Raw genomic sequence first — 14,881 nt, 5'->3', positions numbered from 1 at the left:
TACGTGCCACCGGCACAGGTATCACAACTACAATTTCCATTTGATTTTTTGATGGTGATGTACTTGACTCAATAGGTCTCCTTAAGCACAGTGTGTGTATATATATATATCATCATCATCATCATCATCCTTTAACATCCGCTTTCCATGCTTACTTGGGTTGGATGATTTGAGTGAAGACTGGCGAACCAGATGGCTGCACCAGGATCCAATCTGATCTGGCAGAGCTTCCACAGCTGGATGCCCTTCCTAACACCAACCACTCCAAGAGTGCAGTGGGTGCTTTTATGTGCCACCTGCACGAGGGCTAGTCTGGTGGTACTGGCTATGGCCACGCTCAAAATGGTGTTTCTTTACTTGCCACCTGCACAGGAGTCAGTCCAGCGGCACTGGCAATGACCTCGCTTGAATGTTTTGTTTATGCACCAGTAAGGTGACACAAGTAACGATCATGCTCAAATGGTGCTTTTTATGTGCCCACTGGCATGGAAGCCAGACAGCTGCTCTGGCAGTGATGTCGCTCAGATGGAGCTGTTAGCGCTCCACTGGCACGGGTGCCGGTTATCGAATTTGGTTCAGTTTCAATTTCACTTGCCCTAACAGGTCTTCGCAAGCAGAGTTTAGTGTCCAATGAAGGGAAGTTGGCATGGGTGCCAGTCGTCAGATTTGGTTCGATTTCGAATTCAATTTCAATTTCACTTGCCTCAACAGGTCTTCGCAAGCAGAGTTTTGTGTCCAAAGAAAGAAAGGTATACATAAGTGGGCTGGCTATATCCCTGGTAAAGGCCACGGCTTATGGTCTTACTTGTCCTGCCAGGTCTTCTCACGCACAGCATATTTCCAAAGGTCTCGGTCACTAGTCATTGCCTCGGTGAAGCCTAATGTTCAAAGGTCGTGCTTCCTGGGTCCACCTCTTCCACAGGTTCCCTTAACCGCTAGGGTGTGGCACTTTTTCACACACCCATCTTCATCCATTCTCGCTACATGACCATACCAGCGCAATCGTCTCTCTTGCACACCACAACTGATGCTTCTTAGATGCAACTTTTCTCTCAAGGTACTTACACTCTGTCAGTATTATTAGTGCTTTTGTTTGTTTCTCGAACTTGTCAAATAAAATTTTGTGAATGTACAAACAGCTTGTTCATTTATATAAAACATTCTTTTTGGGAGGTTTTGTTTAGATGAAGAGAATGTTGTTTTTTGGGGTGAGGTTCCATTGACAATGGAGGGAGGGAGAGAGGTAGGTAGGTAGGTAGGTAGACAGATAGATAGATAGGTAGAGAGAGAGAGAGAGAGAGAGAGAGAAGGGGGATCCCCCTTCCTATTCACCATTCATTTATTTATTTACTCATTTACCATTGTATTGGAATGGGTTTAAGGATGGTGACCTCTTGAAAAAAACTCTCTCTACCTAGCTATCTGTCTGTCTGTATGTCAGTCTGTCTATCTATTATCTATCTATCTATCAATCAATGAATCAGTCAACCTATCTACCTACCTACATTTCTATCTATCCCTCTCTATTATCAATGGAACCTCACCCCAGAAAAACAACGTTCTTTTCTTCTAAACAAAACCCCCCCAAAAATGTTTTATATAAATGAACAAGGTGTTTGTACATTCACAAAATTTTATTCCACAAGTTCAAGAAACAAACGAAAGTGCTAATAATAATGAAGAAATAAAAAGATTTTTTCCCAAAACTCTGACGACTTTTCTCTCTCTCTCTCCTCTCTCTCTCTCTCTCTCTATATATATATATATATATATATATATATATATATACAACCATTCTTTCTTCTGATTCATATTACTGTAAAGATACCACTTTTCATCACTGGTGATGATGCAGTAAAAAAATCACTGTATCTACAAGCAGCCTGGTGCAAATTGTAATGATAGAGGTGTGTTAGCCTTTGTCTCTTTCATTCAGAGTATGTGGCCTCCATGCTCCAAATTTGTGAAGCTTATCCATTTAGTGAAAGTGACAGTTAGTGGTATCATGAGAACCATTTTCTAGTGGATTGGCATGGATGTTCATGGATGAGCCCATTCAAATGATACTGATTGAAATGCATAAGCTGGTTGGAAGTTGGAGTGTCTTTGAGGTCAAATTTCCCCTTGAAGTGTGAAAACCATATCTGTGTGGTTCTTTCAATTATAGTATCTTCTCCATGTCAAGTGGCTTTGGCAGTTTTGGAACCCTGTAAGAAAAACAAAGAGAAGCAGATGTCAAAAATGCTCATCTTTTTCTACTTGACCCTTTATCATCATACACCTGAAAAGAGATAAAATTTAAGCAAATTTCAAAAATGATATACAGAAGCTGTTGCAGAAGAACAGAGCTATCAAAAATAGAAAACCCTGTGTTAATGCGCCCATACTGGTGCTGTGTAAACACACCAGTCCTGGTGGCACATAAGAAGCACCCACTACACACTGTTCAGTGGTTGGCACTAGGAAGGGCATCCAACTGCAGAAATCATGTCACAATAAATAGTTGGAGTCTGGACAGCTCTCTGCTAGCCAGTTCCATGTCAAGCTGTCCAACCCATGCCACAATGGAAAGCGGACGTTAAACGACAATGAAGATGATGATGATGATGATGATATGTATATATATATATATATATATCATCATCATCATTTAACGTCCGCTTTCCATGCTAGCATGGGTTGGACAATTTTGACTGAGGGCTGGCAAACCAGATGGCTGCACCAGGCTCCAATCTTGATCTGGTGGAGTTTCTACAGCTGGATGCCCTTCCTAATGCCAACCACTCCGAGAGTGTAGTGGGTGCTTTTATGTGCCACCGGCATGGGGCCAGTCAAATGGTTCTGGCAACTAGCTCGCTCAAATCTTTTTACACATGTCACGGGCACAGGTGCCAGTAAGGTGATGCTGGTAACGATCACGCTTAAATGGTGCCTTTTACGTCCCACCGGCACGGAAGCCAGTTAGCCGCTCTGGCAATGATCATGCTTGGATGGTGCTCTTAGCACCCTACTAGCACGGGCACAAGTGCCAGTAAGGTAACGCTGGTAATGATCGCACTCGAATGATGCCTTTTATGTGTCACTGGCATGGAAGCCGGTTAGCCGCTCTGTCAACGATCACACTTGTATTGTGCTCTTTGCACCCTGCTAGCACAGATGCCAGTCATCGAATTTGAGTTTGATTTCACTTGCCTCAAGCAGAGTTTAGTGTCCAAAGTTTAGTGTCCAAAGAAGGAAAAGGTACGCATAAACGGGCTGGTTATGCCCCTGGCATAGGCCACGAGGTTATGGTCTCATTTGGCTTGTTGGGTCCTCTCAAGCACAGCATATTTCCAAGAGTCTCGGTCACTAGTCATTTCCTTGGTGAGGCCTAAAGTTCGAAGGTCGTGCTTCACCACTTCATCCCAGGTCTTCCTGGGTCTACCTCTTCCATAGGTTCCCTCAATTGCTATGGTGTGGCAATTTTTCACACAGCTATCCTCATCCATTCTCAACACATGACCATACCAGCACAGTCGTCTCTCTTGCACACCACAGCTGATGCTTCTTAGGTCCAGCTTTTCTCTCAAGGTACTTACACTTTGTCGAGTATGCACACTGACATTACACATCCATCGGAGCATACTGGCTTCATTCCTTGCGAGCTTATGCATGTCCTCAGCAGTCACAGCCCATGTTTCACTACCATGTAGCATGGCTGTTCATACACATGCATCATACAGTCTACCTTTTACTCTGAGTGAGAGGCCCTTTGTCACCAGCAGAGGTAAGACCTCTCTGAACTTTGCCTAGGCTATTCTTATTCTAGCAGCTACACTTTTAGCGCACCCACCCCCACTACTGACTTGGTCACCTAGGTAACGGAAGCTATCAACTACATATATATATATATATATATATTTATCCTTTTACTTGTTTTAGTCGTTGGACTGCAGCTATGCTGAGGCACTGCTTTGAAGGATTTTAGTTGAATGAATCGACCTCAGATGGGTGGTGTTGTATAAAAGGTATAGAACTTATATGAACTATGTATTTGTTACCCCAGCACTGCTTGACAACCAGTGTTGATGTGTTTACATTCCCATGACTTAACAAAAGAGACCAACTACCTGGGGTTGATTTGGTGCAGATAAAAGAATAAAAGATCACTCCTCAGTGTTTTAGATAGGATTAAAGTAGTTAGTAATTTGGAAAACTATAATTTCAATAAATAGATACCTATGTGTGTTTGCAAGTGTTTGTGTTACTATAGGTACTAATATAGTGTGAGATGCAATCTTTCAATGTGAACATTTGTGTTTGTTTATGTAAATTTTCTTCAGACACAATAAGTATCTACCTATCTTTCTATCTATTGACCTACCTAACACATTCACTCACTATCTAAATCAGTGTTTCTTTTTGTTTTTTTAATCTATAGACCCCTGTAAATACTATTTTATTTTTGTGGACCTCCATAGCCATTCAGTGTTTAGAAACAAGTTTTATAGATACTTCTTTCAAAATTTCCATTTTCACATCTTCACTCGTATAAGTTTGCCATAGCACTCTTTGAGAGAACATGTTTCTGTGGCCAGAAACATGTTAAACTATGTAAAACATTAGAGAAAGAAACCTGGCTGTTTCTTGCAACAAATATATCTAAAGCAAACCCTTCAAATACCATTGTGGATTCCCAATTTACTACTATGCTTACATGAACCCCCAGAAGTCCTATGTGGGCCACAGGGAGTCATGAGGATGCCACATGAGGACAACTGGTCTAAACCAAATTTTACAACCACCAAAATTATCAGTGCTAATACAACAACCATCATCAACAAAAACAAATACAACAACCAATGTGGACAACATCCCCACCACTGCCACCCTTTTGCATTCAGATTGCTCTGTGAGATGTGATGCTTACTTATTCACATGGCTTCGAATTAATCAGACATTATCTCATACTTTGAGGTTTCGGTGACATGATTGTTTATTTTTAGAATGACATTGTAAGGTAGGTATGAGAGGTTGGGTCTGGTCAGTTTGATCATAAAACAGGTAGAATCTTCAAACCTGATATGGCTAGTTGAATATACTAAAGGGCTAATGGCCAATAATACTCACCATCATGTCACAGACATTATCATCACCAAAACCAATACCATAGGCTACCAATGATAGCCTTAATGTACAAATAAAGAATCTTTATCCAGTAATGCAGCACTGAGCACTCATTCTCACTGTTTGATAGTTATGTATATAAACATACATATATATATATATATACACATACGTGTGCATGCACACATTCTTTTCTTCTAGTCTTTGACATGTTTCAGTCATTTGACTGCAGCCATGCTGGAGCATCGCCTTAAAAAGTTTTAGTCTAATAAATTGACCCCAGGACTTATTCTTTGTGAGCCTAGTACTTACTCTGTTGGTCCCTTTTGCCAAACCACTAAGTTACGAAGATGAAAATGCTCCAACATTGGTCGTCAAGCGATGGTGGGGAGCAGTGGAGACAAGTACAGACACAAAGATACACACACATAAATATATATATGTCTGTCTACCAAATTCACTCACAAGGCTTTGGTCGGCCGAAGACTATAGGAGACACTTGCCCAAAGTTCCACACAATGAGACTGAATCTGGAACCATGCGGTTGGGAAGCAAGCTTCTTACCACACAGCCACACCTTACACACACATATACTTGATGGGAGTCTTTGAATTTCCATCTACCAAATCCACTCACAAGGCTTTGATTGGCCCAGGTGCTGTGCAGTGGGATTGAACCTGGAACTAAGATGTTGTTGGGAAGCAAACTTCTTACTACGCAGCCATGCCTGTATGGGGATATCATCATCATCATCATCATCATCATCATCGTTTAATGTCCGCTTTCCATGCTAGCATGGGTTGGACGGTTCAACTGGGGTCTGGCAAGCCCGAAGGCTGCACCAGGCCAGTCAGATCTGGCAGTGTTTCTACAGCTGGATGCCCTTCCTAACGCCAACCACTCCGAGAGTGTAGTGGGTGATTTTATGTGCCACCGACACAGGTGCCAGACGAGGCTGGCAGACGGCCACGCTCGGATGGTGTTTTTTATGTGCCACCGACACAGGTGCCAGACAAGGCTGGCAGACGGCCACGCTCGGATGGTGTTTTTATGTGCCACTGACACAGGTGCCAGACGAGGCTGGCAGACAGCCATGCTCGGATGGTGTTTTTTATGTGCCACCGACACAGGTGCCAGACGAGGCTGGCGAACGGCCACGATCGGATGGTGTTTGTTACGTGCCCACAGCACGGAGGCCATTCGATGCGGTACTGGCTACGGCCACGTTCAGATGGTTTTCTTATGTGCCACCGGCACTGGTACCACAAGGATACAAATTCCATTGATGTTCATCTATTTTGATTTGGTTTGATTTGATTTGATTTTCACTTGCCTCAACAGGTCTTCACAAGTGTCACAAGAAGGAAGGTATGCACAGGTGGACTGACTACATCCCAGGTAGCGGCCACGGGTTATGGCTTCACTAGTCTTGCCGGGTCTTCTCACGCACAGCATACTTCCATAGGTCTCGGTCTCCAGTCATTTCTATGGTGAGACCTAATGTTCAAAGGTCGTGCTTCACCACCTCGTCCCGAGGTTGTGTGCTGTCTGTCTCCTACGATTTAGATTCCTAACTACTCCCACATTTTGCGGTGCAGTTTAACCAAAACCGGGTATCTTATAGTCGTGATTCATATCGAGCCCTTCTGAGTATTAGCACGCGTCTACGATGAGTCTACGATTTTAAAAAGAAATTACCATCAATTTTTCCCATTTTTAATGCATTTTTGGCATATATAAGGGAAGTAACTCTCTAAAAATTTATTATTAAATCTCAGAACGTAAAAAGCTATAGTAACACCCCCCCCTTTTTGTGGTTAGCCATATTGAGATGGCTATTATACTTTACATCTCTAAAAATGCTTATATAGTTATTTCCCTTACAAACCCGAGCAATGCCGGGCGATACTGCTAGTATATATATATATATATAAATCAAAGGTAAAAAACATAACAAGCAGGAAAAGGACGATAGCACAACAGCAGCAAACAGGACAAAACAAGATACAGAGATCATTCGCAGCCAATTACTTCTTCAATCAATGTCTGGAATGTCCACATAGTTTTCGTCCTTCTTGGAATCTGAGCTGGAAGGACAAACAAGGAGACTTTAGACTTCCTCAAAGTTAGCAGAAGGATGGTTCAAAAGGACAGAAAGGAGCTGGAAGATTCACTATCAGAATGCTGGAATTCATCCAGGAGACCATCAAAAGTGTTCCCAGCAAGTCAGTGTATGCCATTGCATGAGAGGTTTAGAGGAAAAGCTCACCAGGCTGCTGGTGCATGAGGACATTCATTACTACTTGTACAAAACGAGGATGGAACAATTTATGTCCAAGGCTATGCAGGAAAAGCAACTCAAGCAGACCAAGAATCTGATCAGTAAGTTGAAACCCCCGCTAGAGCCAGACACCCTATAGTGGTTCTCTAACAAGAATTTCTGTCAAGACTGGTAGATCAACTCCCAGAAAAAACAGGTGGCTTGCTGTCTCACCCAAGCATATGCTAAAGTCATGCAGATGAAATTTCCATGGCTTAGACATGATGATGATGATGATGATGATGATAATGATGATGGGATCAAACCTGGAACAATGTGGTCAGAAAACAAACTTCCTAATCACACAGTTATAATGATGATGATGATGATAATACATATACTTACAGATGTCTATCATATATTGCATATATTACTTCAGGCCACAAGAATGGTTTGTGGTTAAAGCTCCAATACATTTCTATGATACACCAATCACTAATCAACCTTCTCTGAGGATTACCTCTAAATATGAAACTTAGAGGAATGCCATGTAAATAATAAAGGGGACCCGAGCTAATATTCATTATGAATTTACTCTATTTCATGTTCTGGATGTTTTTCAGTTTGTCAAAATAAATCATTATGTTGGATATACTTGCCAATACAACCCCTGTAGTTATATTTTTATCTATTTTATATTTTCATGACAATTATAATTTTTTTCTTCTTTTCAGTAACTGATGAAAATCATAGACCAGGCTTTGTACAGGTTATATTAGATATACCTAATCTGGAACCAATCAAGAAAAAACATCCAAATGCTAAAAATGCCAATGTAATTTATGAATTCCATAAAAGGTTGTCTTTTAAATTTCCATATTCTTCATGTTTTTGTATGTCATGTATATGATTAGGTATGTTTTTGTCTATTTCATATTTCTAAAGACTACAGATAACCATTGTCTGAAATATGGATTCAGAATTTGAGCATAGAATTTATTAGTTTACTTTAGTTGCTCTAATAGTTCGTTTATTTTAGAGATAATGTTATTGTCTAAGCTTCCTCTCCCTGTTAACTCAATTAACGTGACCTGTGATCAAAGGCATTCAAGCCAGATCCATCTTGTTTTTTGTATAACTAGGACTACATTGTCTAATACAGTGGTTCTCAACCATTTTTTGCCTATGGACCCCTTTGATTACTATTCTATTCTGATGGACCCCCATAGCCATTCAATGTTTAGGAACTAATTTTATAGATACTGCCTTCAAAATTCCTATTTTGTTTTTTCACACATTCATTTGTGTTGTTTGAAGTATGTAAAACATTTGAGAAAGAAATCTTGCTGTTTCTTGTAATAAATACATCTAAAGCAAAATTTTTTCATAGACCATAAATATATTACTGTGTATCTCCAATTTACTATTTTGCTTGTGTGGACCCCTAAACATCTATGTGACTCCTGATTGAGAGCCACTGATCTAATATGTCTGTTTCTTGCAGGTCAAGCAAACAACCCACATAGTGTTTCCTTATTCTACAACTGATATGTATATTATGCATAATAACTAACTTCCATTTCCCATTCTGTGTTATAGAGACTGTGCATTCATTTTGCAGATATTCTTTTACTTGTTTCAGTCATTTGACTGCAGCCATGCTGGAGCACCACCTCAAAAGGTTTTAGTTGAAGAAATCGACCCTGAAATTTATTCTTTGTAAGCCTAGTACTTATTCTATCGGTCTCTTTGGCCGAACTGCTAAGTTACGGAGACATAAACACACCAGCATCAGTTGTCAAGCAATGGCAGGGTGACAAACAGACACAAAGACACAGACTCATAGTTACACACACACAACACACGCACACACATACACACACACAACACACGCACACACATACACACACACATATGCACCTAAAATATTAACGTCACTGACTATTCTTGCAGTAATCTATGAATTGAGTATCTGCATACATTCCTCATCACAAGCCTATTATATGTGGTTCTCTTTCATCATCTGCTGTTTAATCCCAGAGCAGCCATCAACAGACTTATCTGTTATGAAAGGCATTTAACCATGACCATCCTGTCTTATATTTAGACACACTGCATCTAGAAATGCATTAACCAGTGTATCTTTTATTTTTTAAGCTGGTATAAGAAAGCTGTAGCTGCTAATCCGTATTTCCACTGCTATATATTATAAACAGATGAGCTGAGTTGATAACTTTTAAGAGGTCCTCTCAAACTACAAGAAATCTCTCAAGAACTGCAACCAATGATGTTAAAAAAGACAGGACATACTAGATATACTATATCTGATAAAAGATGAGGGATCTACTGAACCAAAGTTAACTTTGGGTCAAACATAAAAAAAGACATTATAAGCAAGAATTTTCAATGACTGCAGTTTACCATGTAATTCAATTGCCAAATTTCTTTTGCATTGTTAGACTTTCAAAACACCAACATAGAACATGTATTTTACAGTTTTAATATCATTGTAGTCATAATCTCTAGACACTTGCAAATATATCTATTTGAATAGTAAATGATGTTCATATGTGCACACACACACACACACACACACACCACACACACACACACACATCAAACTGCTCAAATCCAAGTTGTTAAAATAAAATTATAACAGAACAATACTATCTCCTATGAACTATATGTTCTTTTAAATTTGTGCCTCTTTAGTCCTGTTGAATGTAAAAAAAACCTTGTTTGTTTCCAGTTTTCCATGTAAAACATGTTAAACGTTTTGCTGTTTGCTAAACTGGGTGATTATTTCCTTACTTGGTAACAAGTAGGGTTGGTGATTGTTGCAGGATGCATGGTTGCTCTTAAATACAAAGACCCTCCCTGATGAAGAATATACCACCCAGCATAGACTTGTCATTAGCGACTTTAGACTCCAAGAAGCAGACCAATATGGAAAAGAAAGATTTGGAAGCTTTAGGACTCTTCATATGGTCAGAGATTTAGGAACATCCTAATTGAGAAATTTGATGTGAGGTAGGAGGAGCTACAAACTTGTGACATAGAGGGCAACTGGGAATTCCTGTGAGACAGCTTGCTGAGTGCCACAGACCAAATCTGTGGCTGGTGCAAAGTCCCTTCCAAACCCAGGGTAACTTGGTGGTAGAACAATACAGTAGAGCAAATAAAAAGGCCTAGAGATGTGAGGTAGCAGGGAATTGTGTCAGATAGCCAGAAGGGAAGCTAGGAGACAGGTATATCTAGCCAAGGGAGAAGCAGAAAGGAAGAAGTTTGCCTATATTCAGTGTTGTGATGACCAAAGAACTGAAGTATTTTGGATTGCAAGACAGTGTGATGTCATAGGACATCAAAAATTGTGATGTCATAGGAAAGAAATGTGTCTGCATGGATGATGGTGCACTTGCTTTTAATGAGTCTTTAAAGAAAGAGGCTTGGAGATGCCATTATGAAAGACTGTTGAACATGGAGAATGAATGAAAGGATGTTGATCTAAATGAAGGACCATCTACGCCCAAAACGACAGTACCCTGGTAGATAAAGCAATTATGGATATGAAGACAGGGAAAGCCCCCGGCCCATCAGGAATCACTGCTGAGATGGTCTAGTCACTCGTATTGTAAATCATGTGGTTCATGAAAGAGTCATACCCAATGTTTGGTGTAGCAGCACCATAGTTAACTACTACAAAGGTAAAGGTGATGCCTTAGATAAAAGTAATTACAGAGGTATCAAATTGTTGGATCAGGTGATGAAGGTTGCAGAGAGAGTCATAGCCCAACTAATTAGAGGAAGAATTAGTCTAGATGAGATGCAGTTTGGTTTTATGCCAGGGAGAAGCACCATTGGTGCTATATTTCTAGTAAGGCAACTGCACGAGAAATAAATAGCCAAAGATAAACCTCTGTACTTGGCTTTTGTGGACTTGGAAAAAGCATTTGACAGAGTCCCTCAGTCTCTTATCTGGTGGTCAATGTGAAAACTAGGGATAGACAAGTGGTTGGTGAGAGCTGTACAAGCCTTGTGCAGGGACACTACAAGTAACGTGAGGGTGGGCAATGAGTACAGCAAAGAATTCAGGGTAGAAGTAGGGGTTCATCAAGGATCGGTGCTCAGCCCCACCTCTTGTTCATAGTTCTCCAAACAATAACAGAGGAATTCGAGACAGGCTGCCCCTAGGAGCTCCTCTATGCTGATGACCTTGCTCTTATAGCTGGTCACTACTTGAACTAGAGAAGAAGTTTCAGGTATGGAAGTAAGGTCTAGAATCAAAAGGTCTTAGAGTTAACCTAGCAAAAACCATTGTAAGTCATTGTAAGTAGAAAGGTAAACAAATCACAAATCCCTTCAGGTAAATGGCCCTGCTCAAGCTGTAGAAAAAGTGTAGGTAGAAACTCCATAAAATGTAACCAGTGTAAGCTTTGGACACATAAAAGGTGCAGTATCATCAGAGGAAGGTTACCAGGGAAATTAACTTCTGTATGTGGAAGGTGCACAGGTACAATAAACACTGAAAATAGGAAGAAAATAGACTCCATCAACTGCCAGGGCGGCAAGCCAAGGGTAGTAGATAGTATCTGTTACCTAGGTGACCAAGTTAGTAGAGGAGGTGGATGCTCTGAGAGTGTAGCTGTGAGAATAAGATTAGGCTGGGCAAAGTTCAGAGAGCTCCTACCCCTGCTGGCAACAAAGGGCCTCTCTCTCAGAGTGAAAGGCAGATTGTATAATGCTTGTGTGTAAACAGCTATGCCGCATGGCAGTGAAATATGGGCTGTAACAGCCTAGGACATAAATAGGCTTGAAAGAAATGAAGCCAGTATGCTTTGCTGGATGTGCAATGTTAGTGTATATGTCCAACAGAGTGTAAGCATCTTGAGAGAAAAATTAGGCATAAGAAGAATCAGATGTGGTGTTCAAGAGAGACGACTGTGCTGGTATTGCAGTCACAAAAATTGGCACCCATGCCAGTGTCATTTAAATGCATCCTGGTGTCACACAAGTGGCACCTGTGCTGGTGGCACATAAAAGCACCCATTACACTCTTGGAGTGGTTGGTGTTAGGAAGGGTATCCAGCCATAGAAAACCATGCCAAATCAGACTGGAGTCTGGTGCAGCCTTCCAACGTGCCAGCCCAGTCAAACTGTCCAACTCATGCCAGCATGGACAAAGGACGTTAAATGATGATGATGATGATGATGATATGTATGTGTGTGCACGTGTCTTTGCATCTTGTACATATCTATGTGATTGTAACCATACATGAATGGGTGCCTAGTGTCAATAGAATTCTGTTTCTTGTTCAAAAATGTGCCCTATTAGAAAAATTGAAATAATTAAAAAGTGGACAAAAATTTATATAAAAGGGAGAATAGCAGCTCTAAGTAGTAAAACTAACCAATAACATTAAACAATGGTATCAGCACCCTAGTTATATTTCATACCCTAAATAAATACGTTAAAATTTACCAACTGTAACCAATGAATGACACTGTTCCACTGTACTTTCACATAGCAGAAATGTGTAGTGTGCCAATAATTGAAAATTTTACCTGTTCAGCAGTGAAATGCAGTTTACTTTACATGAGATGATGAGCCAAAAGTATTTTTTTTAATTCATGCAAATTATAATCTTAATGAGAAAAAAAAATGTTACTAGCATTAATTCAAAATTTATTCTCCTGAAGAGATAAGGATGAGAACGAAGAGAGAGTGTTAGTTGTTCACTTATATAAAAAGCAACTTACACTCTTGTATTATCTAGGTTTTGAGCAAAGAATAGATATGACATGGGTGTAAGTTATCAAATCAATCGTTTAATTGTATCTGACACTATCCATGATACAAATATATTTTGATATATAACTGCACTAAGGTGGCTAGCTGGCAGAATCATTAACACACCAGTAAAACACTTAGCAACATTTCAACCATCTTTCTATTCTGAGTTCAAATGCTGCCGTTCATTCTTTTAAAGTTGTTAAAATAAGTAACAGTTGATCACTGAGGTCGACATAATCGACTTAGCTGCTCCTCTGAATTTGCTAGCCTCATGCCAAAATTTGAAACCCACATAAACTGCTTTAGAAACATATTTCATGTACTTGAAAGATCACAAGTTAAACCATATAATTGGCTCATATATCAGAAGGGAGATAATCTCTCCATTTCTGCTTTAAAAAAATTGATATTTTGTGGTACAGTATTGTGATATATAATACTTAAAAAATGATATAGTGGCTACAACATCAGTATTGGATAAGCAAAAGTCACAATGATGCTTTTGAAAAGTATGTATAAAACAGTTATAACAAACTATGGATATGGTAAAACAAGTCACCCTCTCCTCTTTAGCTATGCTAGTAACTCAGTGGTCAAAGAAAATTCAATATCATACTAAACACCTCTTTCTAAAATGTAAATTTTCATCATCATCAAACATCTGCCTTCCATGTTGGTATGGTACTGGTAAGCTGTAGGACTGCACCAAGCTCCAATGGTTTCTACAGCTGGATACCCTTCCTAATGCCAACCACTTCACAAAGTGTATTGGGTGTTCTTTTCATGCCATTGGCACTGAGGAGTTTGCCATGTAAGTAACAGGACAGAAAAGAACAGGGGAAAAAGTTTAGAGAAAAGCTCCCACTACTAAGAGGAAGTATCTAGGAGGTGGAGGTGGGTGCTTTTGTGGCAAGTATTTGAAAGACTAAACTATGATTGAGAGGCAAGTACATGTGTCATACTATGAGAGGAGATACATTAGGATGGAGTTTTAAGGAACAAGAAGGTGAACATAAAACAGGATATGCGCAGTGGATCATAGGAGGGGGCTGAGAGAATGGATGCTTTCATAAGACTGTGAGTGGGGACTAAACAGGTCGAGGTAGAGGTTAATGTAGCAAGTGAATTTTTATATTTGTATTTTTGTTGCCATTTTTTTATTTGCATTTGTTGTTTTAATTTAAGCAAATTTAAACCTATACACTCACTCACACACAATTTTTTGTCTCAACTATGAAATATTTTTCACAGATCTATGTGCATCACAATTAATGGAAACAAAGGAAAGTTACTGAACAAAAAGTATCAACTCAATATCAAAAAGCTACCAGGTGATATAGAAGAAAATACTTCTCATATTAAGGTAGATAAATATTATTTAAAACAATTACTGGTTTGCACCAAGTTTTCTCTCAATTAACTCTCCCCTTCAGTTTTTTGCTACATGTCACTTTACATTAAATTTTTACATGCAACTTTGCATTTTAAGTGATATAAACAGAAGTGCATGAATAAATAAAACAGTTAAGACTATATTTCATAACCTGAGGGTAGGAGGTAAAGTTGATTTTTTTTTTAACAAAATATAACTATATTGTTTTTACAAAGTTGTTATTGTGCTGAAAAAATGCTATGTTAATTACATTTACTTAAATTTTGAAATTATATATGCTTACCTTACATAGTTTGTACCAAAGTTTGATAGATCTAATCATTGGATCCTA

General features: G+C 39.5%; 1 protein-coding gene across 2 annotated transcripts in view; it reads left to right on the top strand.

Moving 5' to 3' along the window:
* The window catches only part of LOC115210957, a 36,425-nt gene that overhangs the window by 4,727 nt on the left and 16,817 nt on the right, over positions 1–14,881 (top strand). For both annotated transcript variants that reach the window (XM_029779762.2, XM_036502100.1), the window contains exons 2-3: positions 8,101–8,224; positions 14,409–14,520. In XM_029779762.2, coding sequence (XP_029635622.1) covers positions 8,101–8,224; positions 14,409–14,520 — 236 coding nt within the window. The remainder of the gene's footprint in view (positions 1–8,100; positions 8,225–14,408; positions 14,521–14,881) is intronic.

This window comes from Octopus sinensis, linkage group LG4 (genome assembly GCF_006345805.1).
Source record: "Octopus sinensis linkage group LG4, ASM634580v1, whole genome shotgun sequence".
Classification (NCBI taxonomy): domain Eukaryota; kingdom Metazoa; phylum Mollusca; class Cephalopoda; order Octopoda; family Octopodidae; genus Octopus; species Octopus sinensis.
This window is presented reverse-complemented; position numbering and strand designations above follow the sequence as displayed.